The 27,589-nt window shown below is 53.0% G+C and overlaps 7 protein-coding genes across 7 annotated transcripts; 3 read left to right on the forward strand and 4 right to left on the reverse strand.

The window, feature by feature from the left end:
• Window positions 1–126: 126 nt before the first annotated feature.
• Window positions 127–970, reverse strand: STEHIDRAFT_123916 (uncharacterized protein). The gene is made up of 3 exons (XM_007307540.1): window positions 825–970; window positions 664–762; window positions 127–603 (listed from the first exon to the last, which is right to left on the reverse strand). Exons 1-3 carry the CDS (start codon window positions 916–918, stop codon window positions 242–244), a joined length of 555 nt encoding a protein of 184 aa, XP_007307602.1. The 5' UTR covers window positions 919–970; the 3' UTR covers window positions 127–241.
• Window positions 971–3,663: 2,693 nt separating this feature from the next.
• On the forward strand, window positions 3,664–6,199 carry STEHIDRAFT_101767 (P-loop containing nucleoside triphosphate hydrolase protein). Its single transcript, XM_007307541.1, has 10 exons — window positions 3,664–3,675; window positions 3,736–3,908; window positions 3,967–4,407; window positions 4,470–4,743; window positions 4,797–4,863; window positions 4,921–5,115; window positions 5,181–5,548; window positions 5,628–5,703; window positions 5,774–5,935; window positions 6,018–6,199. The coding sequence occupies exons 2-10, from the start codon at window positions 3,825–3,827 to the stop codon at window positions 6,103–6,105; spliced, it is 1,755 nt and encodes a 584-aa protein (XP_007307603.1). The 5' UTR covers window positions 3,664–3,675; window positions 3,736–3,824; the 3' UTR covers window positions 6,106–6,199.
• A 112-nt stretch (window positions 6,200–6,311) lies between these two features.
• STEHIDRAFT_170767 (uncharacterized protein) lies at window positions 6,312–8,809 on the reverse strand. Its single transcript, XM_007307542.1, has 5 exons — window positions 8,512–8,809; window positions 8,430–8,449; window positions 8,050–8,366; window positions 7,560–7,992; window positions 6,312–7,485 (listed from the first exon to the last, which is right to left on the reverse strand). Exons 1-5 carry the CDS (start codon window positions 8,658–8,660, stop codon window positions 6,479–6,481), a joined length of 1,926 nt encoding a protein of 641 aa, XP_007307604.1. The 5' UTR covers window positions 8,661–8,809; the 3' UTR covers window positions 6,312–6,478.
• Window positions 8,810–10,258: 1,449 nt separating this feature from the next.
• On the forward strand, window positions 10,259–13,827 carry STEHIDRAFT_101770 (uncharacterized protein). Its single transcript, XM_007307543.1, has 10 exons — window positions 10,259–10,415; window positions 10,476–10,603; window positions 10,662–11,077; window positions 11,139–11,265; window positions 11,326–11,819; window positions 11,891–12,166; window positions 12,228–12,612; window positions 12,678–12,816; window positions 12,879–13,177; window positions 13,249–13,827. Exons 1-10 carry the CDS (start codon window positions 10,325–10,327, stop codon window positions 13,615–13,617), a joined length of 2,724 nt encoding a protein of 907 aa, XP_007307605.1. The 5' UTR covers window positions 10,259–10,324; the 3' UTR covers window positions 13,618–13,827.
• An 88-nt stretch (window positions 13,828–13,915) lies between these two features.
• Window positions 13,916–14,915, forward strand: STEHIDRAFT_123920 (uncharacterized protein). The gene is made up of 5 exons (XM_007307544.1): window positions 13,916–14,290; window positions 14,447–14,487; window positions 14,567–14,592; window positions 14,668–14,673; window positions 14,742–14,915. The coding sequence occupies exons 1-5, from the start codon at window positions 13,969–13,971 to the stop codon at window positions 14,788–14,790; spliced, it is 444 nt and encodes a 147-aa protein (XP_007307606.1). The 5' UTR covers window positions 13,916–13,968; the 3' UTR covers window positions 14,791–14,915.
• A 4,158-nt stretch (window positions 14,916–19,073) lies between these two features.
• STEHIDRAFT_170770 (Pkinase-domain-containing protein) lies at window positions 19,074–23,096 on the reverse strand (the record flags this gene model as incomplete). The annotated part of the gene is made up of 5 exons (XM_007307545.1): window positions 19,074–19,909; window positions 19,983–21,773; window positions 21,830–22,513; window positions 22,616–22,845; window positions 22,895–23,096. 5 exons carry the CDS (start codon window positions 23,094–23,096, stop codon window positions 19,745–19,747), a joined length of 3,072 nt encoding a protein of 1,023 aa, XP_007307607.1. The 3' UTR covers window positions 19,074–19,744.
• A 692-nt stretch (window positions 23,097–23,788) lies between these two features.
• Window positions 23,789–25,203, reverse strand: STEHIDRAFT_63421 (phosphoribosyl pyrophosphokinase; the record flags this gene model as incomplete). The annotated part of the gene is made up of 6 exons (XM_007307249.1): window positions 23,789–24,215; window positions 24,281–24,375; window positions 24,481–24,540; window positions 24,616–24,925; window positions 25,042–25,081; window positions 25,170–25,203. 6 exons carry the CDS (start codon window positions 25,201–25,203, stop codon window positions 23,789–23,791), a joined length of 966 nt encoding a protein of 321 aa, XP_007307311.1.
• Window positions 25,204–27,589: the final 2,386 nt, after the last annotated feature.

Consider the following 27,589-nt stretch of genomic DNA (forward strand, 5'->3'; position numbering starts at 1 on the left):
GTGAACGGGTTCGATGTAGAACTTAAAGAAAGGAAATGAAGCATAATGATGAAGGAGATAAAATGAGAAAGCAAGCAAGATATAGATGAGAGCATAAATGAGAACAAGCAATATAAAAAGGGAAGCGGCGAGCAAGACATAAGCAAAATGAGATGATGATAGCATATACTTAGACGAGAAAGCAAAATCAAAACATGAAAAAAGGAAATATAAGAGATGAGACGAAAACGCCAGAGCCCATCTACTTCCGTGGTTTCCGTCCACGACCACCTGAACGGCCACGACCTTTGGCAGGTCCTCCAAGTCGGCCATGTGGCACTTGTGGCTCACCGTCTTCGCCGAATCGATCATGACTCCAGACATCGTTTTCTCTAGGAGGTGCCCTCCTGTCTTCCTGTCGAGGACGCCGGTTACGATGCGGCCTTGACGAGACCAGAGGAGTCGAGGACACGGGAGCGGACGACGTTGAGGCATGCGCGGATGACGTTGAGGCATGCGCGGATGATGTTGAGGCATGCACGGACGACGTTGAGGCATGGGAGGACGAGTCGGGAGTAATTTGGGACTGTGGACTTGTGGACCTAGGGACGTTGACAACGGGTTCTGTGACAATAGGATTGGTTAGATATCGTCGTAGTGGACTGCGTGCTTATGAGGACGTACCAGCTATGGGCTCTGGCTTGCTAATGTCCGAGGAAGATGCCGGCTGTGATGCGACGATGATGTCGGCCAAATACAATGGAGGCGCCCCATCTAACCAGTCTATAATATTCGCAGAAGCAATTAGTAACTTAAACACACGGAACACAAGGTAAAACACTCACCAAAACCGTCCGGATTCTGTTCAGATTCATTAACCATATAAATCCATTTATTCCATGCCGTCCACAGGTCTTCCGTCGAATCACAGTGATGCATCGGGCACTTCCGATCCCCGTCCTCCATAAATCTCTCACAGACGTAGTTCGGCGGTCGATGGAGTGGGCATCTCTGAGGAGCAGGAGCACACCCAGCCACGGATTGAGGGATATGTCGATGTGGGCACGCTCCGCCGGAAGAACGGATACAGGTCGTGTAGGTGAGCCACGCACAGAGCCCGAGCCTGTCGTGATAGATGGTCTGGGGATCTTCCGGAGTCACAGCATTCTCGTCGAAACCGGCACGACGACGTTCATTAAACCACTCCAGACGAGCCTCCGGGGATACAGTAGGTAGGGACGTTGTATCCACCTCAGTTCGGCAACAGACCTGCTTTCGCTTAGGAGGTTGACGTGGGGGGGCCGTTTTGCGAGGTTGTTCGGGAATGATTGTCGAAGAGGTCGGAGTGACTGTGTGATCCGAGGAGCCTTCGTCTACGAACGCAGGGATTTCGATGGTGTACAAGGCCAGATTCCGTGCATCTCTGGTGCGCACAGCAGATACCGATGAGGAGCGTCGACGGGGAGCAGCTGAGGAAGAACCTCCTGTTCGACGGATACCATAGCTGTCGATCGACCGCGAGCGTTGTCGGCTCCGAACAGGAGGTGAGGTAGACGGAGGGCTCAGGGCAGGAGCCTTGCGCGGAGCACGGCTCACGAATTTGGCGATCGCATCGTCTCGTCGGTATATGTCAGGGCTGTCCGCCGCAGACGTTGACAGGGAACGAAGCCGCATACGAGCTTGAAGCGGTGCCAGAGGCGGGGACACAACAGAATGAGCAGGGGAGGGCACTTGGTCTGAAGCCACGCTCCCGCCTTCGCTGTGGACAGCAGGAGTCTCGGGGACGCTTATCAGAGTGATATGGGCGGACACCGACGGGACTGACGATGACGATGACGACGAAAGAGTATCCGAGAGCGCACTGACATTGCACGGCTTGGCATGTTTCGGAGAATTCGATGGACAGTGAGGGGCAGCCGAGTGAAAGGAGATCGGATTGGGCTCTGTGACATCGAGAACAATCGGGACGGTGGATGGCTCGAGGGAGGTGTCGAAGGCGATAGAGTCTATATCCTCAGTCAAATCATCATCGTCGTCGGGCAGCGGGACGTTGACAGCGAAAACCGCGCAACCATTGATGATGGAGTCCGAATCCTCGGTCAAACCGTCGTCGTCTTCAGGGAGCGGCACATTGACAGCGACATCCACGCAACCGAAGGTGATGGAGCCTGGATCCTCGGCCAAATCATTGTCGTCGTCGGGGACCGGCACGTAGACAGCGACATCCGCCCAACCATTGAAGATGAAGTCCCAATCCTCAGTCATGTCGTCGTCGTCGTCGTCGTCGTCGGGCAGCGGCACGTCTACAGCGACATATGCGCAACCATTGACGATAGGCCCGTTCCCTTTGTCTTCTTGCGGGCAGTCAGGGCCACGTGGTAGAGTATCTGTGACTCGATATACCGCCCGGAGAATCACGTCCAGCTGATAAGAGAAGATATTATTTGTGTGTCATGACACGGCGAGGACGATATGAACCAGACGTACCATCGACGGACCTCCATGAGGGCGGGGCAGCACAGCGAAGAGGACCATCGCGATATAAGGCAGGAGGGTGGTGGCGATGGTGTCGGGAAGTTTTGGGGCTTGGATGTCAATAGCAGGGTGGCGCTGGTGAGTCAGCATCACCAAGGTCAGAACGACACTTCGTAGAAGATGATTTAAGGAATAACGCACCCATTGATCATCAGAGGACGACATGGTCCACTCTGCGTCAGCATCGTCAGACAGAGGGTGAATAATGTATATGACGCGGTCGAAAGATGTTGGTGTCACTGATTCTGTCCGGGGTGTCGCGACGAAGTCAAGGGCGGTTGGCGCCACCGAGAGATAGATAGGGATCCGAATGGGCGCGGCATCGAGGAGGAGTGGCGTATTAGAACCGGTGATGGGTTTGTGTCCGAAGATGTTGCAAGAGATGAGCGGCGAGCAGCGGGAGTTGCACCCCACAGGAAGGTTCGTGTATAGTTGCACTGCGCCCATTATGGCGCAGTATAGAGTGACAAGCCACTGCATGGTGGCCGTCTGAGCTAAATGGGGTGGTGGGTGCAAGTGGGCAAGGTTGTGTTCGAGGTGAGTCGTGAGATGATGGCGGTTCGAGAGAAAGGAAGGATTCGAGTGCGAGGGCCCTTTTGTACCTTAGTGTCATTGTTTTCCCAAACGAGAACAAACGCCACCTGGTGCTTTGACACTGCACAGCCACTGGGACCGGAAACAGTGACAAACAACACTATTAAGTAAGCATCGTCAATTCACAGAAAGACAAACAGACATGATAGATTATCGATTCACGCATGAGGGCCATGACGAGTGCATATCAGGACATTCGAGCTCATTGGGTTACGACTCAGAAAGCCCTGTGAGAGCATCAGCGTTCTGCTACTAGTTCTTAAGATGAATCCTGTTTGAATCCTGTAAGCAGTCTGTAGTAGGGCCTGAGCAACCTAATCGCGTGTGGGATAACAATAGGCTACGTTACAGAGATTATCCTGGCTTTGCTTCGCAACCAAGCTGTTATTGTTGAGTCCACACAGGTCTACAAGGATGTTGACGACGAGTACAAAGCGGGCGCCTATCCGAATCCAGAGCCGACGGAACTGTTCGGACCACGTGGATCTCGTTTGTCTCCTGCGGGCCATTGGAAATTCACTCTGTTTTCGGCCCACTTTTGCGCCTGTCGTGTGGCGAGAACGCAAGGTACGTCTGCCTGCATCTTCACTGTCGAAGACGTACTCACTCGACACTGCTGCTGTATAGTCTTTCGAGTGTTGGTTTCTAGATTGACCCATTGCTTCAAGTTTTTTCGTATCTTTTCACCATCACTACACCTCAGACGCCACACTAGCATGCAGGCCTTCCACCTCCTCTCTCGTGGAGGTGTACAGTTCGACAAAAAACGCTTCAAGAAGGATGTCGATCTGTTTAACAGTGTATGTATAGATCGAGCCTTTTGATCAATTATATTGACGATACAATTGGCTCCCACAGACCACGAAACCCAAGGGTGGATCGAAAGCCGTCAAGACGTCAGCAGAGGGTGAACTCCCGGCAGAGCTCGACTTTTTCAAGTACGCCAAGGGTGGTTCTGGTACGAAACGCAAAGCTGCTAGTGCATCAGGAGAGGCTGAGTCGAGTGTGAGGATGGGGAAGAAACGGAAGACGAGTGAGGACAGCGAGGAAGAGGACGATGAGGACGATGATGAAGACGAGGAAGATGACGAGGAGGACAAGGAAGACCACGATGATGCTCCGTTGCGGCCTAAACAACGCGTTACGGCGAAAGGATCCAACGTCCCTGCAGCGGCAGATACTTTTGAAGACTTGGCCAAGCGCTACCACATACCCCCTCTCATAGTGTCAAACATCGCAGAGTACGGATATCAATATCCTACGGGTATTCAGTCTCATGGCATACCCATTCTGATGGAGGTTCGTCTTCTTTTACTTCTTTGCTTTGCTCTTTCACCTTACCTTTTCCTTACTTCGTCCAGTCTCGCGACCTCGCCGCGATATCACCCACAGGAACCGGTAAAACCCTATCCTACCTCCTACCCCTCATGTCCCAACTCGGCTCTCCATCCTCCAGCTCTTCATCAGAGGCTGGTTCCGGTGTACGAGCCGTGATCCTTGCACCCACGCGCGAACTCGCACACCAGATCCACAACGAGTGCTTGAAGCTGGCACAGAAGCGAAAGTGGAGAATCGTGTTATTCAGTAAGGCCACAGCAGCGACCCTGGCCGACAAGAATGTGCGGTCTAAAGTTGGTGAGTCTTTGTTCTGCTCTGCGAAAGTGTGGCCCAATGTTGACTCCTACCAGACGTTATCATCAGTACTCCCCTGCGACTGGTCACGTCTCTGCAGTCCGGAGACCTCGAGCTCAACAAGTATGTACATTTCATCCTCTACAACGACTGAACTGCTGCTTAGTACCATTTTCATAGTGTTCGTCATCTCGTATTGGACGAAGCAGATCGAATGCTCGACGCGGAGTTCCTAGACCAAGTTCAAGAAGTCATCGCTGCTTGCACACATCCAAAAATTCAAAAGGCCGTCTTCAGCGCCACCCTCCCTGCATCTGCAGAAAAAGTTGCCATGGGCATGCTCAACGATCCCATTCGCGTCGTTGTCGGTCTCAAGTGCGTCGTTTCCCATCTCATTGTCCGTCCCCTACTACGCACTGATGAATACTACCGTTGTACAGAGATACCCCCCTTCCACTGATCTCTCAATCCCTTACCTACGTCGCCGACGATGCCTCAAAACTTCCCACACTCCTCACCTATCTCTCCCAACCATACAACCCACCCCTCCTCATCTTCGTTTCCTCACAACCCAGAGCTTCCTCCCTCGCCGAAGAACTCGTCATCTCCAGTGTCCCCAACGTCGACGTTCTCCACGCCGGTATGAGCAGAAAAGAGAGGGAAGACGCGGTCGGTCGAATGAGAAAGGGTGAGAGTTGGGTTATGGTGACTACCGAGGTCATGGCGAGAGGTATGGATTTCAAAGGGGTACGGGAGGTCGTGAATTACGATTTTCCGCGGAGTGTGCAGAGTTATGTGCACAGAGTTGGTGCGTACAATGCTTGCTTCAGTGGCTATTGTCTGAACGATGAAACACCTTTAACTCATGGTTCCGCTTGATCGTGCAGGTCGAACGGGAAGAGCAGGGCGTGAAGGAAAGGCAATAACATATTTCACGAACGACGATGCACCCTTCCTGAAACCGTGCGTATCACACGTCAACTGAGTTCTCTTCTTCTTCTGCTCACCATCGCCTAATCATCCTCTCCACTAGAATCGCCAACGTCCTCCTCCAATCTGGTTCCTCAGTCCCCGAGTGGATCCTCAAGCTCCCCAAACCTTCCAAAATGAAGCGAAAGCAGATGGGCAAGGTACAGCGCGCGGAGGCCGTCAATCCGGCCAGGAGGATAGGGCGGAGCGAGGCGATCAAGAAGCGGTGGGTCAAGCTTTCGTTACTTCCTTATATTTATATTATGGGTGGATATACAGCGACTGACCTGTTCATGCGTGGCATTTAGAGATATGGTGGCTGCCAGTAAGAGGCGGAAAGGGAAAGATGAGAAGAAGGGGGACAGTAAAGAAGAGGTGGAAGAGGGATCGGACTGATATTCGACGCTCTCTTTATGATATTTCACTGCTCAATATCACCATGCTTTGCCCCAGGTGGCGTTTTCAACATTCGTCGATACTACGTTGCCGCCTTCGACGAATATAGCAGATATGGCACTTTTCCCCGTGCAGTCTCATGATGAGCGCGAAGCCGATCGCAATCCGCACAGGACCGATTACACATTATACTAATAAAAATCACGGCCAGCTAGTATATGTCTGTCGAATAGATACAAGAGATTGTGGTATGCTCGCTCAAGACATGAGTCCGATGGTCTATGATACTATCTAACCTGACCATCGCCGACTCCAATCCATCGGCCCAGTCACTATTAACACGCCCACACATCTATACATGATGCGCCCTGCCTCACTCGCGACGCACAGCCCCCCTCAACCACCCCCACATCCCCTTCTTCCCTCTCCTCTGCCCTCGCTCTCCCTGCAACAACCCATCCGTCTCTCCCTCCCCTCCCTCCCCTCCCCGCTCAACATCAACTCCATCCCTCCCCTCACCCTCACCCGCCTCCCTCCCATTCACATCCCCCTCACTAACCGTCCTCCTCATCCTCGGCGCCTCTCCCTCGTGTCCACTCTCCTCACCCCTCCCGACTCTCCCCCTCCCATGCACAAACTCCGACCCACCGCCTATCGTCCCCGCCCCATTAGTACTCGAAATCCCCAATCCAGTCCCCATACCCCCCGAACTCCCGCTAACCACCCTCTTTCGCCTCTCCCTCGGCATCAACGTGAACCCCGGACTCACAGGCGACAGTCCAATCGAGAACCCAGGCGCAGGAGGGGGCGCTAACGTCCCGTGCTCCGTCCCGGGGCTCATAACGGAAGTTCTTCTTCGTCTCGATCTTGTGGGCGAGAGCATGCTCCTCGACGGAACTGTACCGCCGGTCGTTGGAGATGTGGGGGATTGAGTTGGCGAGTGTGGAGGATGGACTTGGGATTCGGATGCTGTTTGACGGTCGATTGCGAGTGGACGGAGTGGCTTTCCTCGACCTCTGCCTGTACCTGTACCTGCGCCATCTGTACCGGTACCATAGTCCGTGATATTATCCGCATATGTCGGTGTCCGCAAGTCTTCGAGGTCATCAGAGAGCGGCTCCTCGACGATGAGGGAATCTAGTATTCCCATCGGGCTTCCGCCCTCGACGTCGAGTCCGAGCGCGTCCTCCTCATCTTCTTCGTTCCATGAACCGACGTCAACGCCGGGGCCTGCATGGAAACTGACGACCCAGACACCACCGAGGAGGATAGCGATGCCGAGAATGACGAGAAGGAGATGGCTGGTTGGGAGGAGAGAGACTTGATCGAAATAGACCAGGCCGTTGACGATCGAGGATAAATTATAGAAACAGAATGCGACTTTTGTTGAAAGAAGGTAAACGGAGTCAGTGGCCTGCTTGATTTGGTGGTATGTATGAAGGATGTGTACGCACGTGGACAAACGATGGTGGGATTTGCTAGTTTGAGAGCCTTGTGGAGGTACCATAACTGCAAAAGTGCAAAAGCGACGAGCCCGAGCAACAACATCCAAGTCTGCCAACGCACGAACTGATTGTCACCTCCGATAGTGAGCAGAAGCAATTCGACGCCGGATTTGGCGAAAAGGAGACACATGCCGGACAGGAGGCCGGAAGCGGAGGAGTAGGATATAGAGAGGAACAGAGGGGTACGCGATGCGGGGATGATCACCCCATTGGCGGATATAATGGAGGCAGCAGATGATGACGGTGGCTTGCGGTCCAATAGGGGCGTCCGTTCTGTGGTCATCTCATTCATGGAAGAGGTGGAGACAAGGAGGGGTGATGGGGGTGCGGTAATTGCGAGGGCGCGGAGGTGGCGATAATACGAAAATTCGGCGATGTGAGTCTAGTGGATTGAGTTGAGCGACGTAAAGATACGGCTAGAGCAGCACAGACAACTCACAATCACTAGACATATGACAACAGCGAGTCCGAGTAAGGAGAAGTATGCGATGAAGGCTGGACGGTTGAAAAGAGCGAGTAGATCGTCCAGGGAATGATTTGGTTCAGGCACTATGCCAAAGTAGCCGATCATGACAGCGCCGCCAGCAATGAGAATTGTGCCGATGAGCATCCATGGAGAGAACACATCGCCGAGAAGAAGACGTGCAAAGAAGGCGTTCCAGAGGAGAGAGACGGCACCAAGGGGTGCAAGAATGACGACGGGAAGGGAGGCAATTTGAAAGATAGACCCAAGGATATTAGAGAAGAAGAATATAGCTATATTGAGGTGGCAAGGACGTTATGAGGCATTCAGAGGGCAAGAACATGGGCGAGACAAACCAAAACCAAGAAGCCAGAGTCTGAATGATGCGATGTTAGGTGAGCGACCAAGGATGTTCGAAACTAGTGAGAGTGAACATACGGCCGCCTATAATCAGCTTTCTGTAACTCCTCCGGAAGAGCTTGGTTCAGAAGATGGCTCTTTCGTTGAACAGTCATCCCGAGGGATTGCACACACGATGCAATTAGGCCTACGACGATGCCGACCGCAATAGAAATGGAGCCACTCATGGCGAGGGCCTACAAAAGTGCTCAATCAAGGAAAATATAGAGAGTGGATATCTGTAGAATGTCGCCGTCGTTATTGAGGTGCGCAGATAGACGGAGGCGACGGTAAGAGGTTGAGAGCATGCAGCCCGTGTGCTGTGCCACGAGCCGCCACCGTTGTGCTGGACGATCTGAGCGCCGGAAGTTGCCGTGCGACGGTGCATGTTCGATTTCGTGCTCAACTTGCCATCTGCCGCTGCTTCTACGCGGGATCGCTGCATATAGGCAAACTCATGTTTCTCTGCTCTTTCCGGCGGCGCAGAGAAATGTGCAAGAAGGGCCACGGTCATTCGAGAACACCGCAGAACGGTCTTGACGTCGTTGCTCCTATTCTGGAAGTCGCGCGAATCCACAGGACCCCTGCATATGCCGGAGGAGGTCCCATCCGAAATCCCCAGATTTTGCCCTTTTTGTCGCACGATTTTGGGTATATTTTAGTCCGCATGACGATGGTACCTCAGAATTTCGACCATTTTGGTCCGCAGAACGGGATGGGACCTCAAAATTTTCGTTTTTGGTCCGCACGATAGGATGGTACCTCAAAATTCGCATTTTTTTCCTTCCATATATTCATATAAAATCAACAAAAATTGCTCCAACCGGTTTTGAACTGCATATACTGATGTACACCCTCAATTTGCTCCCAATCGACCTCCACTAGCCTCCACTTCCATTTCCGAGCGATTATTTTCTTGTGGCGCCACAGCGCCACCCTGAGTCAATGTGGCACTGCATCTAATTTCCGTTTCCCCCGCATCGCAATCAAGGCTCGAATGACTTCTCCCTTACGCTCGCATAAGGTCCAAAACAAACCTAATACTTACCTGAGGTACCGGTATCATTGTGATGGGAAAGCCTTAGGTGTCGGCGTCGATGTTTGTCTGCCTGATGACCTTAGATATTGCTAACGATAGGAGGGCACGGGTTGGAGGAAAACGAAAGAATCTGGCAGACCGAGTAAACAGACACGTGCACTACGCTGAACAGCGACTAACACAGGTACAGAGTAACAGAGACGACTCGGACACTCTCGGGCTCCATTCAGCGAGATCCGACGAAAAGACAAAATCACGAAAGAACCTGATTTATGGTCTGAAATTCGATATTGTTGAAATAAACAACCCAGCAGGTACAGTCCGCCGGAATGCAACTCGAAACAATGCAGTCAGGCGTCGGAGAAAGAAAATAAATGGCCTCAGCCGCCACCGATATCGGGAAATCTGCAGCCCTGTTTGGTCCGCACGCCGATGGTACCTCGCGGGCGACCAGGCCCTTTGGTCCGCACTACGGATCGGACAAAGGCTGATTTTTGGGCCAAAAATTGTCGCACCAGGATGGGACCTCCTTCGGGATATGCAGGGGTCCTGAATCCACGCGCGTTCGAGTCGGTGACATCACTTTCCCCTTTTGGACACTCGACGAACTCTGTTTGTTTCTCGAAACTCTGTCATGCGCATTGTCGTGGTATCGACGCTTCAACTCGTCATCTGCTCATGTGTATATAATACCTCATCCTCCTCCGAAGATCCGCATAGACTTACACATACTCACACAAACAACTCAACGACTTTCACGAACTCTACCTATCCACAACTCAACACTCCCGAACTTTACCCACTAACACCACAATGTCTCTCAGTCTCGACGCTTTCACCGACAAAGCACAGGCGTCTGTCGCAGCTGCGTTGCAGTTGGCGAAAGACTACTCTCACGCACAACGTGAGTTTTTTTTGTTACCCACTCCCTTAAATCATATGGATTCACTAACATTATCTCTAGTATATCCCGCACATCTTGCCTTCGTTCTCCTCAATGAAGGTGCAGGAGATACCGCTGCCCCCGGTGGTGTTTCACATGCACAAACCCCCCTATTCGCTTCTGTCATCCAGAAGGCTGGAGGCGATGTGGTAAGTCTCATCACACCTCTTCTCTTTCCTTTCGTATCACTGACTAGCTGCTTTTCAGTCTCTCGTCAAGCGGGCTCTCCAAAAACTCATCGTTCGCCTACCCTCACAATCTCCCGCACCCGAAGAAGTCTCCCTGTCCTCTGAAGCCGCCAAAGTTCTCCGCGAAGCGCAATCTCTTTCGAAGACCATGCACGACTCCTACGTCGCTCAAGACCATATCCTCCTTGCCCTCATCAAGTCTTCTTCCATAGCCCCTGTCCTCAAGGAGGCTTCTCTCACCGACGCAGCACTCAAGACCGCAATCGAGCAGATTCGTGGGAACAGAAGAGTAGAAAGTCGACAGGCGGAGCAGGGCTTCGACGCACTGAACAAGTACGCCGTCGACCTCACCGCGCTCGCGGAGGAGGGCAAGATCGACCCTGTCATTGGACGGGACAACGAGATCCGTCGTGTCATTCGTATTCTTTGTAGAAGGTGAGTTTGAGCACATCTTCGTCTTTATCCATACGTTCATGACTGACACCATACTTTTCAGGACGAAAAACAATCCCGTTCTCATTGGTGAACCTGGTGTCGGAAAGACGTCAATCGCCGAAGGTCTCGCACAACGTATCGTCAACCGCGACGTACCCGCTTCTCTCATAGCCCGTCTATATTCACTGGTGAGTTTATTCTTTGACTTTCCGATATATTCCGACCATGGCTGACGCAGGAAATCATAGGATATGGGTGCTTTGATGGCCGGCGCGAAGTACAAGGGCGAGTACGAAGAACGTGTCAAGGCCGTCCTCAACGAGGTCGAGAAATCTTCCGAAGAAGACGGCCCAGGCGTCATCCTCTTCATCGACGAACTGCACCTCATCATGGCCGGCAAGGGCTCAGAAGGTGGCGGCATGGACGCCGCTAACCTCTTCAAGCCTCTGCTCGCCCGTGGTAAACTTCGTTGTATCGGCGCCACGACGCTCGCTGAGTACCGGAAGTACATCGAGACCGACGCCGCACTCGAACGTCGGTTCGCGCAGGTTATCGTCAATGAGCCGTCGGTCACGGAGACGATCAGTATCTTAAGAGGTATCCGCGAGAAGTACGAAGTACATCATGGAGTGAGGATCTTGGACGGAGCTCTCATCTCTGCCGCCACACTCGCGCACCGGTATCTCACCTCTCGACGGCTGCCCGATGCCGCCATTGACTTGGTCGACGAAGCTTGTGCAAGGTAAGTCGCTTTGCGGACGAACCCCTTTCCGGTCACGATGCTGACTTTTTCTCTCTCTTTTTGCTCGATAGTGTTCGTGTTACCCGCGAAACCGCTCCAGAAGCTATCGACAAGCTCCAACGCCGCAAACTTGAGCTAGAGGTCGAAATCCATGCCCTCGAACGGGAGAAGGACGAAGCCTCGAAGGAACGTCTCGTCACCGCCCGCAAGGCCATCTCTCAGGTCGAAGAAGAGTTGCGGCCCATGGTCGCGGCGTACGAGAACGAAAAGTCGCGCGGCGACGAAGTTAACCAGGTTCGTCGCAAGATTGACGAGTTGAAGGCCAAGGCGGAGGAAGCGGAGAGGAGGTGCGTTTATTCTTTGTTTTTGTCTTTCATTTGGACATTGTGACTGACTTGAGCTTCGCAGATATGACCTCGCCACCGCCTCAGACCTCCGCTACTACGCCATCCCCGATCTTCAGAAGAGACTCGACCAGCTTGTCGCGAAGAAAGCTGAAGAGGATGCCCAAGGAGGTAGTGGTAGCGATACCGTCACCCCTGAGCAAATCTCAGAAATCGTTTCTCGCTGGACGTCCATCCCTGTCACGAGACTTCTGTCGACCGAGAAGGAGAAGCTGCTCAGGATGGAGAAGATTCTCGCGGAAAATGTCGTCGGTCAGCCTGAGGCCGTGAAGGCCGTGGCTAACGCCATTCGGTTGTCTCGTAGCGGCTTGGGCAACGCTCAACGTCCTATTGCGAGCTTCTTGATGGCTGGGCCTTCTGGTACGGGTAAGACGCTTCTGAGCAAGACTGTAAGTGGCTTTTTTTCTTGGAATTTTCCTTATGGATGAACGTCGGCTGACTTGTTTTGTCCTAGCTCGCTACTTTACTCTTCGACTCTCCAGACGCTATGATTCGTATTGATGGTAGCGAATACTCCGAGAAGCACTCCATTTCCCGTCTCATCGGTGCTCCACCTGGATACGTCGGCCACGACCAAGGTGGTGCTCTCACAGGTAAGCTAGCTCTCTGTTCCTTCTCTCCGTCCTCCGAATTCGCGCTGACTTCTATTCCACAGAGTACGTTCGCCGCAAACCCTATTGTATCGTCCTCATCGACGAGATCGAGAAGGCCGCCCGGGAGTTCGTCACGCTCTTCCTGCAAGTCCTCGACGACGGTCGTCTGACAGATGGTCAAGGCCGCGTCGTCGACTTTAGGAATACGGTGATCGTCATGACTTCGAATCTGGGAGCGGCGTACTTGAACGATATGGGCGAAGGGCCGGTGAAGAAGGAGACGAGGGAACTGGTGATGGGCGCTATCCAGGTGCATTTCCCGCCGGAGTTCATCAACCGTATTGACGATATCGTCATCTTCGTAAGTCTACCTTTCGCTCAATTACTCATATCTGGCATTTGTCGCTGACTTGTACCTTTGCTTTTTACTAGCGCACACTCTCGCGAAGAAACGTGATGAAGATCATCGATATCCGTCTGGCCGAGGTGCAGCAACGTCTCGTCGACCGCAAGATGACGCTAAACATCGACGACGAAGCGAAGAACTACCTCGTCTCCATCGGATACTCCCCCATCTATGGCGCTCGACCACTCAACCGTGCCATCCAGACCGAACTGCTCAATCCGCTCTCTGTCATGCTCCTGGCAGACAAAGTTCGCGATGGGGAGGTCGTCCGCGTTACTTTCGATGGACCGAGGAATAGGCTGCTTATTGTTCCGAATCATGAGGGGAATTACGCGGAAGATGGGATGGATGTGGACGAGGATTATGAGGATATTGAGGTGGAGGAGATGGATTGAGGAGGGAATACGAATGTGAAATGGACTAGGGCTGCAGGGAATTGGGACTGAATATACCGCAAAAACTCCTCATGTACTTTTACTAAACTATAGTCTCGCTGTTCTTTCTTGTCGCTGCTGACTTGTATTTTTGGTCTTTCATGTTTTGATTACTCAGACTCAACTCTAGCTGTATTTTACGCTCGACCAATAGCAATTCTTTGATTTTCTTTCTCCTAACATTCGGTTGTGTGGCGTGTGGCGACTTTATCCGGAAATGCGCGACGCCTGGTTTCTCACGGCCTCCAACGTCCGTCGCTGAGGTGCACGACTTGAACAAGTATCCCCTCTACGTCGTCAACAATACCCAAGATGCTCACATCTCGCATCACTCCCTCGCTCCGCCGTGCGGCTCTGCGCACCATGTCCACATCGTCTTCGTCGTCGTCGTCCTCCACCGTTCCCGCCGCCAAACCTTCGTCGAGCACCACCCCCGTGCCAGCCGCGACGGCTCAAGCACCGAACTACCCCTCCACCTGGTCCACACACCAACGTCAGCGCCCGAACGCCGCCTCTGGGCCGAGGTTCGAGCAGACGATCATGGAGTTGCAGCCTGCCCCGTTGAGCGCTCTTGAGATGATTGCGAATGAGCCGGTTAGGGTCGTGCAGGGGAGGAAGGCGGTTTGCGATGGAGGTGAGTTTGGTTTTGTTCGGTCAGGTTGGGGTGGAAGGGATATGGGAGTGTGATGTGTATGTTGAAGTGTCTGGGGGCAGCCAAGTGGTGGAGGGGCTGCTCGGGAGGAACGTCGGGCTGAGCTAAAGGATGCGTGTGTTTGCTTTCTGTATCTAGGTGTTGGTCCCCTCGGACATCCCAAGATCTTCATCAACTTGGTGCGTTTCAACCTTTTCAAGCGTTACGTACTATCCCAGGACTGACTAGAACTTTTTGTCTTCGGAATACTCTTTGTAGGACAAGCCAGGCCCTCAACCTTGCGGGTAAGTCACCCTACGACCGTTATCATCCTGGACAGTGCCCATATTAATGCGGTTACGATCAACCCTCTCCTGCAGATACTGGTGCGTCTGTCTGTCACCATCCCTTGATGATATCTCGGATCTGATTCGTGCTTCCCGTTACTTCATAGCGGTATCCGTTTTGAGCAGGACCCTCACCACTCTCATAGCGGCCACTGAGCTGATGGCTTACCGTGATGTTAGAAGGACGCCCTATGTTCCGATCACTCTCTGTAATGCTGGTATCACCTCAATGCATTGTAGTCTGTGGCAGGTACTATCACTATAGAAGATTCAAACCTCGGACTTGATCATCTTTTCGTGCCTCTAAGTTTTGCTCAGCACAGCTGAGAGGAAAGACCATGACGACGAGACATATTCTATATCATCCTGGAAGCCTCTTGAGGAATGGCTATTTCTCATGCCTTGCTACAATTGCAGTGTCCTGTGACGTGCATCTATCAACAAGTTCTTGTATTTTCCTTTCGAGTCCAACAAAATCAACGAGCGTCTCAGCCCTCAAAGATGGTGATTGACTGCGATAATCATACTATCCCTCCAGCATATATAGAAACATCCAAGTACGCAGCCATACGTCCTCCCCCTTCAGCCTCCTCTTGGATTACGATTCCCGCATCTCCATTCTATCTTTCGCCACACCGCACTTGGACTACTGTTCATCCTCATTGACAGACTGACTTCTCGCATGAAGGAGTGGGGTATTTTTATCATACACATTCTCTTTCATGGATGTCTCTTGGCGTTATATCCCCTCATCGTTATATATCTACTCATTGGTTTCATCGGCATCGGATACAGGACGAGTTGGTCCCTCGGCGGAATTGTTTTAGCTGGAGTAACGGCCACCACCACCATCAGCCTACAGCTTATGATGTAAGGAGCGTTTTCAGATCTCCAGTACCGACCTGTGTGCTGAAGTACAGTGGCTGCTAGGGATTATATGGCACTTCAGCGAATACCCTACGCCACCATAGCTATGATAGTGGATTTTTTCTTGACGGGCACTCTGGTGGTCAGTATGTGGGGTGAGCGAAGGCTCTCTCTCAGCGTTCGTACTAGTACTGACTTTATAATGATGGCTCAATCATCAGTACTTCCTTATCTGCCCTTCAGCCCCTGGTCTCAATTTCCCATCTTCTGGGATTTCGCCTCGATCCCAGGATGGGAGATGTTCCACCAGGCTATTCGCTTTGGTATCCCTACCCTCTGCTTTCTATACATGGCGATTCTTCTTGTCGCTCCGTTCATCAGTACCAATGCTGCGAAGTCGTATTGCGCTATACCACCGAATCGCATCCATTTTTCTCGAGACAATTCGCCTTTCTATCTCAGACTGTTCGGTCCCCTGCGAGATGTACCGGAACGGGGAGAGCTAGAGCGTCGATGTTCTTCCGTCATCTTTAGGCGCACTATCGTAAGGAAACACCCGTGCGTTTGATACCTGGCCTATCTCCTATCTCCACATTTTGCTCTCTAAACGTCCTTTCCTAGGTTTGAGCCTCCCATCCTAGGAATAATTCGAGGCATCCTAGCAGTGTATGCTTTGCTTGGCCTTATCACATACGGTGTTTACCTATTGGTAGGAGAAATACAAGACGTCCCGCTCCAATCCGGCCCTTCCTATCAAACAATACAGAAAGTTATGTCCCCCTACCATGCTGACGAGTGGGCCGGTGGACTGCGAATTGTCACAGTGAGGCTTTCTTGGACTTCTCATTTTATGCTCTGATCAATCGAATATTGGCAGGCTATGATTGAGACGGAATCTTCCTCAGCAGACAGTGTATACTACGGGAGTCTGGACATGGATTTAGAATCCGTGGTGAGAGTTATCCCCGCGGACTCTGAACAACAGAGTGTTAGTCAAACTGCGACATACGATTTTTCCAGCAACTCGGCAGATTTATATAACAACTCTATCCCCTCGGTAAGCTGTACAAATACGACACTGCAGATGGGCGAGCTTGAAAAGCAACCTGCACTAGTGTGCGATATGTTTCTACTATATGACCGTGAGTACGCAATCATAGTTTATTATTGTTATTTTGGTATCGAGGGTCAACGTTATTGAATCAGTCGCTACAGTGTCTAGTTTGACACTACGATTCGCGACTCCTATCAGTCGATACATATGGGTATTCGGCCAATGCTTGGATTATATCCAACTGCAGATAGATGCATCCCCCCCTTTTGTTCTACCTGCCGCCTCGAATTTGGACATCTATATGCTGCCTGAACTCAAAGTCAGAGAGCTTGACTCGTGGATTTGGTTCTCATTCCGTAGGTTCAGCCATAATCTACGAGTCAAACCTATACTAAAAGACACCGTCCTTCAAGATACGACTACTCAATCTGAGGCAACCGCATCATCTGTTGTCCTCCATCCAATGGCTCCAAGCTATATTGATATGGAAATTTACACACCAAACAGTCAGCCTCCCTCATTGATAATTGATATCCTGACTGTCATTGGCAAACTTGGAGGTGTATTCGTGACCATCAACGGAGTGTTTGTCATCATCTTCGGCAGGACAATATGGGCAATCATCGCGGGTATGTGAACCAGTCAGATACCCATGTCCAGTACCTTCCAAGTGGCGAAAGTTGCTCAGAGTTGACCTTGCAGGTGGCAAGCCCATCACACCATTCGGTATCTTCAGCAACTTTGCTTGGTACAGAAGAGGGATCCATAAACACTATCCGCAGCTGCAAAGGGACTGCGATGACGAGCGGGAGGGTATGGCAGGCTTCCTCGAGGAGGTCGCTATGGATGCAGGGATTGTGGATCGGATGGATCGAGTTGAGCGTGGACCAAAAGATGAGGTGGATGGGGAAACAGGCGAGGACCACGAGCTTCAGTCATTTATCGAGTCGTCGACAACCGCGCATGAGGAAAGAGTCGTCACCAACCGGGCATCCGTGCACACAGAGGCCTGAGTGGGGTCACGTTGTCCTAAGAATTTGCGCTCCTCTTTTTCCTCCTTATATATCCCGACTCCATTCAGTATGGTGTCTAGTACCGTCTGTTGTGATAACCCATTTTGCGTCCAAGAGGCTTCAGCTTATAAGTACACCCCCACCACTCAGCACTCATCAGCTTCGCCCTGCGTAGAAAACTTTCTCGCTGAAACTGTGACAAGCAGCGGCATACTCGTCTCGTCCCATCAACCTCTTCACCCCGTTCTTCGTCCAACATCGGCGATTCGCACGACAAAATATCACACACCACCCCGCAAAAATACGGTGTTCAACTAGTAGTACTTTTGCATTCGGCTTCTGACTTTTTAGTCCAGTCCTAGCACTCCTCCGATCAGCGGTACCAGTGACGAGCACCAGTGACACTGACATTCGAAAACCCACCAACGCGCACGCCAATGCAACAAAAACAAAAGGAAATAAGCGAGTAAGTAAAAGAAGTAAAGAAGCTACGAAGCGAATGTGAAAGGCGGGAACATTGTGACGGGGCGGGTTGATGCATTGATAGCTGATGGGGGATGCAACTAACTAGTACTTCGACAACTAACTAATACATACAGCGACAGACAGATGTACAAACGGACGAGCGACGAGCAACCTTGAAGCTGGCAGAATTCGAACTCGGACTTGGACTGGGAGTCGGGACTCGAACAGAAGCGCGGATCTTCTAACTGAGCACTTCCTTGACTATGTAACTATCGACCAGACCAGACCAGACAGACAGACAGACAGATAGGACAAAGACAAAGGACAAACGCCCCCCTCTTCAAAAACAGCGAATAATAACAAAAACAGAAAAGAACAAGTAAAAAAGACTAAGAAATAATATGCTAGGGGGGTCCGAACTTCGAACGTCGAACAAAAGCTATGTAAGTACCAAAGGAGTGTGTGTCCGTAAAGAGTGTGTGTCCGTGTGTGTCCGGGATGTGGATTGCAAATGCAAATGTATACGTAGATCGACGGCGATCCTACTGTAACTGTATAAAGTAAGCTATGTAAAAAGGAAATAGCGATAGCGATGTGTCACAAACTCAAACTCAAAAGGAACCCGCCATCGCCGTCCGCCGTCAAAGCACCGCCGTGACCCGTCAAAGCGTCGCGTCAAAGTGGGGTGGAGGAAATCAAAAAACGGGGCAGCAAAGAAAAGGAAACTCGTCTCGGACGCAAGCGGTGCAATGACAACTGACAGCTGACAGGTGGCGGCAACATCAGATCCAGATGAAGAGCATCTTTATTTCCTCTCGTTTCAATTGCCATTGCCGCGCCGCGCATCGCACCAAAAGAAAGGAAGAGCAAACAGACTACCAAGTACAAATAACCCGATGAAATTACGAATGAAAGAGCGCTCGATGTATGCGGTATGCGCCCGTGTCTGTACGGTTTGTGTGTGCGTGTGCGTGCGAGGGGGGTTACCTCCTGGGTCCGTTCGCTTTCGCTGCAAAAAAAGGTGTATGGGTGGGGAGGTAGGGAGGGAGAGGTGGGTGGGGTGGGGTAGGTAGACATGTAATATAAAACAGCTGATAACGACGAATGATGGTGACGGTGACGGTGACGGTGACGGTGACGGTAAGAGTTGCAACAAAAAAAAGCAGCACGACGCAGCAAAAGGCGCAACAAAAGAAGTAAAAGAAGTAAAAGAAAAGAAAGAAAAAGCTATGGAAAGAGTAAGAAATCGAAGTTGAATAAAAAGAAGTTGATTGCGTGCGGTTGGCGGTGGCGGTGGCAGGCTGTCTGTCTGTCTGGGTCAGTGAGTAGAGAAGAAGGAGAAGAAATGCGGAGAGAGTACCGGAGAGAGTACGAGAGAGAGAGAGAGGAGACGAGCGAGCCGCGAGACAGGAGGAGGAGAAAAAAGAGAAAAAGAGTAAGGAGCGGATGGAGCAACGATGTTGTTGGCAGCAGTGATTGTGAGTGTGGTCCACAGAGCAGGATATTGACTAACTAACGAGGACAAGAGCGAAGTATATCGAAAAGAGAAGAGAAGAGAGAGAGAATAAAGAGACGAATATGAGACAGAGTGTAAAGCAGAGTGGTTAAATAGATGAGAAGTGGAAGAAAATGCTGTGATGCACAGAGAAGACGAAAAGAAAGGAGCATGCAGAGATGAAGCGAGCGATGGGAGAAGAATGAGAAACATCAGTCAGTAGTCCAAGTCTTCGTCCGGCATGACGAACGACATCGGCGACAGTGGCGGGGGATATTCTCCCCCTGCCACCGCCTCCAGCTGCGCGAACGGCGGTAACGAAGGCGGAGGCACCGAAGGCGGCCGATCTGGAGCACCCCGTTTCAACGAAGGCATCGAAGGCTAAAGTATACATCAACGCGCGGGAATCAGTAACAACATCAACGACGGTGACCATCTTCATCGAAGAACTTACCACTTTGAAGATAGGATTGATCGCCGACTTCGGTGCGTCCAGTGCAGGGCTTGGTGTATGCCCATGTACGTGTCCGTTGTAGGGCAGTGGAGGATGACCGCCTTGTTGCGGTATCGTCAACCTCGTCGGCTGTGGATGGCCCATGGTGAGATTCGGCGACTGATGAACGGTCTGCCACGAATGTGAAGGCGATAACGACAGCGCGTGCATAGGCGGCGAACCCACGTCCGATAACGATCCCCCAGGAGCCACCGACGCGCGCGTCCGGAAATCGTTCGCCAGCTGCTGCTCGTGCGATAACGAGTTCGATGACCTCGCCGAAACCGGGAAATCGTCGAAACCCGTAGAAGACGCCGTCGTCACCCGATTCAGCCCGAGCATGCTTGGCCGGTGAGCGAGCCGTGAAGGACCAGGATCGCTGTCGATGGTAGCAAAAGAAATCATCGAGACCGGACCGATGCTCTGAACGTCGGAGGAAGACATCGAATGATCGTCGTCGTATTCCCGCTTCCTCGCCTTTGCCATCCGCTCGTCCCGACTCCAATCGTACGACGACGGACCGAGGCTGGACGAAGCCTGCGATTGCTGTCGTACGCCCAATCCAGACGACGACGCCGTCTTGTGTTTCGGATCCGCCTGTGGTGGCCGAGGTGCATCGGCCGGGTTGAGGAGGCTGCCGGAGTGCTGCCACTTCCACTCGAGCTGCTGCTTCGTGTGGTTCTGCATGATCACCTGGTTCCGCTTCTCCATGACCGCCCTCGCCTGTTGCCGATGCGACTTCTCCGCCTGTGCGCGCCGCTGCCTCTCCGCCTCCCTCGCCATCTTCTCCGCCAACTTCTTCTCCTTCTTCGGATCCTTCGCTTCCCGCTGTGGTTCGACCTCGGGCAACGACCGGCTGTCCGTACTCGACGACTGCGTCCGCTTGAGCGACGGCGTCGAGTTCGACGACGCCGCCATGTGCTCGTCCACGGGTGGCAACCCAGGCGCCACGGGCTGGCCCTTGTCCCCGTGTCCTCCGAACATGTTCCCGAGTCCTCCCCACTTGGACGGCTTATTTCCTCCAAATTTGATGGTGCCGAGCTTCGGGAAGCGAGTACCAGAGGTAACTTCGTGCAGGGCCCCATTCGTCGTGTCTTGCATCGGATCCTCGATCGGCGGTCGCTGCGGGTACTCCCGCAGAACGGGTGAAGTCTGAATCTCCATCGGGTGTCCATGTCCATCCACGACGTACTCCTCGTGGATCTCGCCGTGTGGGGACATGTTCCAGTCGGACTGGGGGATCTGCGGTGAGGGTTCCATGCTCTGATAGGAAGACACGGTGGAGAACGTCGCGGAGTGTTGAAGTGGTGGCGGTGGCGGCATGTCGGACAGCTGTGACGAATGGCGAACATGAGCGTAATGAGGATCTGAGGAATACTCGGACCGAGGGGACGGCGCGTCTGAAGAGGCATAGAAGGATTGTCGATGTGATGTGGCCTGATCGGGAAGGTGGACGATATGCACGGGATGAGGGGATGGATGTGAGTGGGATGGGGGCAGATTCCGAGGTGAGACGGCGTTGAGGGAGACGGGCGTGGGGAGACCGGTACGATTGGGGACAGAAGTGGAGATGAGAAGAGGTGGCTGTGGGGGTGTGATACGGGGAGCGGTTTCCAAGAGATACGGGTGTTCGAGGCATTGCCGACTGGTGAGACGTGCGGCGGGATCATACTTGAGCAAGTCCGCGATACACTCCACCAGTTTAGGAGGGACGTTGTGGTCGAACATGGCATTGAAATTCTTGGGTGGCGTCTGCACGACTCGGTTAGCGGGGCTGAACGTGAATAGAAGCACAGATGGAAACGAACCTTGGGCAGGGCCAACCCGGCCGCTTTCGCCATCTTCAACCCCCTCGACCACTTGCCACCTCCGATTGATTTGCCTCTCTGATCATAGCCGTACTCGTCAGAGGGATCGCCAAGAATCTCAGTGATCTTCGAAATCTGGTCGATCTCTCCTTTTCCGGGGAAGAGGGGACGAAGGTTGACGAGCTCGGCCATGATAGTGCCAAGCGCCCACATGTCGACGGGATTTGAGTAGTCCTTGCTCTTGAGGAGCACCTCGGGGGCGCGGTACCATCTTGTGGAGACGTACTCCGTATACGGTGGTTTGCTCTTCGTTTCTCTCGCGAGACCAAAGTCGGCGAGCTTGATGACGACGACGACGTCCTTCTCTGGGGGAGCGTTTGGGGGAGCGACGGGGGAAAGGTTCGGGTAGTCGTAAAGACCGGTGGTTGTGACGAGGACGTTTTCGGGCTTCATGTCGCGGTGAAAGTAGCCCGAGGCGTGTATGTGATGGAGGCCGGAAACGATCTGGCGGAAGATGGAGGCGACGAGGCCGCCGGCGAGGGGTCTGCCCTTGCGAGCCTTGATGAGCTGGAAGAGGTGGCCCTCCATGGGCTCGAAGACGAAGTAGAGCTCCTTTGTCTGTGGGAGGAGGAAGGCATCGTAGAGGGGGATGATGTTCGGATGGATGGGTATCGCGCGGAGGGCCTATAAATAGACGGGAAGGCAGGAAAAGGAAGTCGGGTCGAGCGGAGGATGAGAAGGTTGAAGACTTGGCGGCGGGGCGGGGGCGGAGGGGAAAGCACGTACCTCGAGTTCCTTCAAACGCATACACTCGTCCCAGCCGCCCTCCCACTTCTTTTTCATCCTCTTGACGGCGGCGAGACGCTTGTTGGCGTAGTCCGGGCGAGCGCCGGCGCCAGCCTGCATGGCGGGAAGCGGTGTATTGGGGGGTAGTTGCCCATGCCAATCGCAGAGGACGACGGTGCCAAAGGAGCCGTCGCCGACCTCCTTGATAGGCGTGAAGGAGCGAGTGGAGGCTTAGGGGGGATGAGTTAATGCACACAAAATAAAAGGAGGGGGACGGACTGGAGTGGGCATCTCCGTAGCGGACGCCGTCGGGGGTGAATGTGACGGAGGGGACGGCCTGTGCGACGAAGGCGGGACGGTGTGGGTGGTGTGGTGGGAGGGAGCGGGAGGATGAGGACGTCGTCGTGGACGGTGAGTGTGAGTGGTGCTGGACGAGTACGTTGTTGTAGTGTTGCGGGACATGTTGTTGGGGAGAGAACATGTTCCGGGACGCACTGGCATCGGGTCGAGGCTGGAGGAGAGTTGGGTCAGAGGCGGCGGGGGACGTGCATGGGACAGAGACGATGAGGACAAGGGAAGGAATGAAGAGAAGACCAACGCTCCACGCCCGGATCCGCTTCTCCGCCAGCCGACAACTACTGCTACGCGAGCAGCGCCTAGTCTATTGCGTCTCTTATCGACCGTTGTCTCCTTCGGTCCTTGTTTCAGCCCACTGTCCTCGTCGTCCTCGAACAAACACGGGCGATAATCAGCCTCAACCGTCGGCCGTCGGTGCGTGGGCAGCAACACCAACGACGAGCAACACGGCGCTCGCCACGAATACGGCAGTGTGCTCGCGCGACCGACGCCGCCGCCCCGGACCCCCCTCGATGATCTATCACTGACATCGGCAGATTCACTTTCCTTGCCTTCTTTCGGCGACTCCCCACCAATCGCCCCCACCGGCATTTCCTTTCCCGGCCAAGCTCTCCCACCCGCGCCCACTTGGCTTGTGCACACATCGATCCGCTAGAACCGCCCAAGGCCATCACCATATCCACGCGTCTTTCTCGCCTCTCTTTGCTGTCTTCTACTGCATCCGCTCGACTCCCCGAAAAAATCACCCAGTTCCGCTCCGTCGCACCCCGAAACGCCAAAGCAAGTCGCAATGATAATATACAACATACATAGACCTCAGTACGGAACCTCGTTGAACAGCTTCGACACGCTCTCCCCGTAATGGCTCCGACGTATCACCTCCCCGAGCACGGGCCCGATGTCGATCACCTCCAGCTTACTGCACCCCTTCACGTTCTCCTCCTGCGGCAGCGTATTCGTCACCACCAGCTTGTCCAGCGCGCTCTTCTCGATGCTCTCCAGCGCCTTCCCGCTCAGGATCCCGTGCGTCACGATCGCGTACGCCTTGTCCACCCCCGCCTCCGCCAGGTGCTCCGCCGCCAGACACAGCGTCCCGCACGTGTCCGCCATGTCGTCCACCAGGATCGCGACCTTGCCGGCGACGTGCCCGACGAGCACCATCCGCGACACCTCGTTCGCCTTTTTGCGCTCCTTGTGGAATAGCGCAAAGTCGACGCCTAGTCGATCGGCCATTGACGTCGCTCTAGTCTCGCATTCGTCAAAAATTTATATTTGATTCGAGCGTGGATCTCGGAGAGGTGGCCTCACCGTTTCGCGCCACCTGCGTCTGGCGAGACGATGACGACGTTTGACAGGTCAAAGTGCGTGCGAATGTAGAGGATTGCAGACGGCTCCGCGTATAGCTTCACGGCGAATATGTCATGTTGGAACTGTACACACGGGCTGAAACGTCACTTACGCTGTGAGCGCAGTCAGTCAGTCAGTCTCCACCTAGACAGAATCGACACGTACTTGTCCACCGGAACGTCAAAGAACCCCTGTATTTGCGATGCATGCAGATCCATCGTCTACTCCACCATCAGTTCTCGTCCTCCATTCACTCCACCCACCCCATTCCAAATCCAAAGCTGAAAAAGACTCACAATAACATGATCGCACCCACTCTTCTGCAACATATTCGCCACCAACTTCGCCGTAATCGGCGCTCTACTCTTATCCTTCTTATCCTGCCTCGAATACGGAAACAGCGGAACGACGGCCGTGATCCGTTTCGCGCTCGCGATCTTGCAGGCGTGGATCATGATGCAGAGTTCCATTAGTGCTGTGTTCACGGCGCCACAGCCGGTGTTGATGATGTAGACGTCGTCTTCCCGGACGGATTCGATTATGCGGACGTTGGTTTCGCCGATTCCGGAGCGGGAGACGTCGGCTTTGGAGAGGGGGATGCCGAGGCTGTGTGGGGGGTGGGTGGGCGTGGGGTGGGTGGGTGGGCGTGGGGTGGGGGTTTGGATGAGTATGAGTTGGAATGGATAGAGTGTGTATGGTTCTTAGATATAGTAGCTACGTACCGTCGACATATAATCTCTGCCAGTTCCGGATGGCTCGTACCTACAAACGAACCTCCATCCATCAGAACCCAACCCATTTCCTTCCTCCAAAGCGAACAAAAAAGCAAAGAAAGAAAGACCCAACGGACCAGTAAACACCTTGATCCCACCGCCGTTCAACATTTTGCGTTTTTCGTGTGTCTCGAGGAGTGAAAAGTTTCGGAAGTGCCGGCGTTGGCTTTTTCGAGAGCGGAGAGTCGGTCAAGAGAGCGGAGAGTCGGTCAAGAGAGCGGGGAGTAGGTCAAGAGCAAAAGTGGGAGACCAAAGACAAGAGAGGGAGATAGATAGGTCGAATGGGTTGGTGGGTGGGTGGGTTGGTTATATGTTATGTTATATTATGAATCCAACTCGCTCAAATCCATCGACCGACGGACGGGTCAAAATTCGTCTCCTTCGTCCTGATTATACCTCCAAGGAAAAATCCTGGTCGGAAGCGAGCACACTCGTACAGATGAGTCTGAAGCGCGAGTGGTGATCCTCCGGTATGCGTAGACGTAGACTCAAAAGAGCAAGCGTAGAATAACAACGACGATGAGGATGAGGAGGCAAAGGCGGGATGATAGTCTGAAGAGATGGCATAACTCGAGTTCCCGCCCCGGACGGTACGGGTTCGGGTTCGGGTTCGGAGTCGGAGCCTCGGAGGGCGCTTTGGCGTTCCCGCGCCACAGTCGCTTCGGGGGAAATTTGATTGGTTGGGCCGGGAAAAGCGCGATATTTAAATTGTCGGGCCGCCGCTAGGAAGTGACCGCCGTGCAATGATTGTGTCGAGGTCGGTCGTCTTCCGTATCTGCATGTATTATTGTTTCGTTTCGAGCGAGCTCAACCACGCTGTTTTATTTAGCGCCGCTCATGTAAGTAGTCTAAGGGCCCCTTCGGCAAGTCGAGTCGAGTCGGGTTGAGTTGAGTTGGATCGAGTTGTGCCTCGTGACCACGCGGAGTCACTTAGTGACAGTATGTGATGGGGTCCAGGGTCACCCGGTAAAACAGGGGCCGGTCTACACCGTGCCTATCTTCCCTCATCGCCGCCCTCGATGAGCTCAACGATGGGGAAGGTGCTTTATTTGTAGAATTCTGTCCACCGAATGAAACTGAACGAGGCAAGTATCATGGAGAAGCCTCGATTATTCCACACATTTTGCTATATTATTCAGATCTACAGTAAGTGCACCTTAGTGCCATCCGGAGATGGTGCCGGTGCGTGTGGGCTATCACGGACAATGCGCGGAAATGGTCGGGAAATCACGCAAAGCACGGACGACTCTTCCTGAAGTCACCTCGGCTTCCTCCGTCCAAGAGTGACAACGGGCCTGTGATCCGACGGCAAGAGCAACTCGAGCTCCCACGAGAATTGGCGGGGAAGCCCAACTCAACCCAACTCGACTCGACTTGCCGAAGGGGCCCTAAAAGAGCAGCCAGCTCTTTTCAGGCGCGGCGGAGCATCCTCGGTTCATCAGACATCTCCCCTCGGGAAGGAAGGTTGAAGGAACTTTATAATAAAATTGGAAGCGGGAGAACGCCACTAGCCATCTCCTGGAACTTGAACCAAACTTGTTCGCCGTTCTGAATCTTATGTAGGACCGTTTGTGCACACAGGGCGTATACTTACACTCTTCGTCTTCGTTCTATGATTATAATTATCCTATCGCCGTATAGAACCAGAACCAGAACCAGAGCTGGCTAATGTTCTCTTCCAATGTCCATCATCTGAATCTCTACTCGGATGGGGACTTGAAGCGCACGTTGGCCGTGCCGTTTCGCCACTGGCTCTGAGCCTGTCGTCAGAACAGTTTTCGATCGTGAGCAGAACAGTGTACTTATACTTACGGTGCAATACGATAAGTCCTACTGACCAAAAACCGGTCCATCGCCCGCGCAATCTTCGCATATGTGTCATTCACACTACTACTGGCATTTATACTAGCAGCCGCCGTGATGGATGGATTCGAACGGATGAATGAATCAACGTTGATCCCCATCCAGTGGGCGGGCCACACGTAACCTAACTCAGACTGCGTAACGGCCGTCTTTCGACGTCGTCATCCCTACTTACCATGGCAGCCCACCCAGCTACCTTTTACCTTTTACTGGGCGCAAGTGCACACTCGTGGCTGAAGCGAGTTCCTCCAAGTTCCCTCTCGCTGATCTCTGAACTGAATCGAAACACTCCACGGTTATTCACACTCGTATGTTCTCATCTTGCTCGCTCGCTATATCCGAGTCGTCCATCCATCTTTACAGTAGTGCCACCCACCTGATCACGATCAACACAACCCACACCCAAACCGGGATGCTCCTTCGGAATCGGATATACTGAGGCCTAGGCGGAGGACGGGTCCAGAGCGTTACCTCAGCCTGGGGATAACGTGCTATGCTATGTTTTCTCTTTCGAGTTTACCCCGCGGAAGCCTCGAGGTCGTTTGAGCCTTCGGTATGGCTGTGTGAGACCCTCCCATTCGCTTTTTGTAGGTAACAAAGTGAGCTATGGAGATCTATTCGGATCACATTTCAC

This window comes from Stereum hirsutum, assembly GCF_000264905.1.
Source record: "Stereum hirsutum FP-91666 SS1 unplaced genomic scaffold STEHIscaffold_13, whole genome shotgun sequence".
Classification (NCBI taxonomy): domain Eukaryota; kingdom Fungi; phylum Basidiomycota; class Agaricomycetes; order Russulales; family Stereaceae; genus Stereum; species Stereum hirsutum.

What these genes read in the sequence shown, in the direction of transcription:
- STEHIDRAFT_101767 (XM_007307541.1), top strand. Translation starts at nt 3,825, where the DNA reads ATGCAGGCCTTCCACCTCCTCTCTCGTGGAGGTGTACAGTTCGACAAA. An exon ending in GGAGACCTCGAGCTCAACAA is followed by an intron (nt 4,864 to 4,920) that starts GTATGTACATTT and finishes CCATTTTCATAG; the next exon opens with TGTTCGTCATCTCGTATTGG. An exon ending in AGCGAGGCGATCAAGAAGCG is followed by an intron (nt 5,936 to 6,017) that starts GTGGGTCAAGCT and finishes CGTGGCATTTAG; the next exon opens with AGATATGGTGGCTGCCAGTA.
- STEHIDRAFT_123920 (XM_007307544.1), top strand. Translation starts at nt 13,969, where the DNA reads ATGCTCACATCTCGCATCACTCCCTCGCTCCGCCGTGCGGCTCTGCGC. An exon ending in GAAGGCGGTTTGCGATGGAG is followed by an intron (nt 14,291 to 14,446) that starts GTGAGTTTGGTT and finishes TTCTGTATCTAG; the next exon opens with GTGTTGGTCCCCTCGGACAT. An exon ending in CCAAGATCTTCATCAACTTG is followed by an intron (nt 14,488 to 14,566) that starts GTGCGTTTCAAC and finishes TACTCTTTGTAG; the next exon opens with GACAAGCCAGGCCCTCAACC.
- STEHIDRAFT_123916 (XM_007307540.1), bottom strand. Translation starts at nt 918, where the DNA reads ATGCATCACTGTGATTCGACGGAAGACCTGTGGACGGCATGGAATAAA. An exon ending in ACAGAATCCGGACGGTTTTG is followed by an intron (nt 763 to 824) that starts GTGAGTGTTTTA and finishes CGAATATTATAG; the next exon opens with ACTGGTTAGATGGGGCGCCT. An exon ending in CAAGCCAGAGCCCATAGCTG is followed by an intron (nt 604 to 663) that starts GTACGTCCTCAT and finishes CTATTGTCACAG; the next exon opens with AACCCGTTGTCAACGTCCCT.
- STEHIDRAFT_170767 (XM_007307542.1), bottom strand. Translation starts at nt 8,660, where the DNA reads ATGAGTGGCTCCATTTCTATTGCGGTCGGCATCGTCGTAGGCCTAATT. An exon ending in TTGTCATATGTCTAGTGATT is followed by an intron (nt 7,993 to 8,049) that starts GTGAGTTGTCTG and finishes TCAATCCACTAG; the next exon opens with ACTCACATCGCCGAATTTTC. An exon ending in TCCCACCATCGTTTGTCCAC is followed by an intron (nt 7,486 to 7,559) that starts GTGCGTACACAT and finishes TTTCAACAAAAG; the next exon opens with TCGCATTCTGTTTCTATAAT.
- STEHIDRAFT_101770 (XM_007307543.1), top strand. Translation starts at nt 10,325, where the DNA reads ATGTCTCTCAGTCTCGACGCTTTCACCGACAAAGCACAGGCGTCTGTC. An exon ending in ATTCGTATTCTTTGTAGAAG is followed by an intron (nt 11,078 to 11,138) that starts GTGAGTTTGAGC and finishes CATACTTTTCAG; the next exon opens with GACGAAAAACAATCCCGTTC. An exon ending in TTGACGATATCGTCATCTTC is followed by an intron (nt 13,178 to 13,248) that starts GTAAGTCTACCT and finishes GCTTTTTACTAG; the next exon opens with CGCACACTCTCGCGAAGAAA.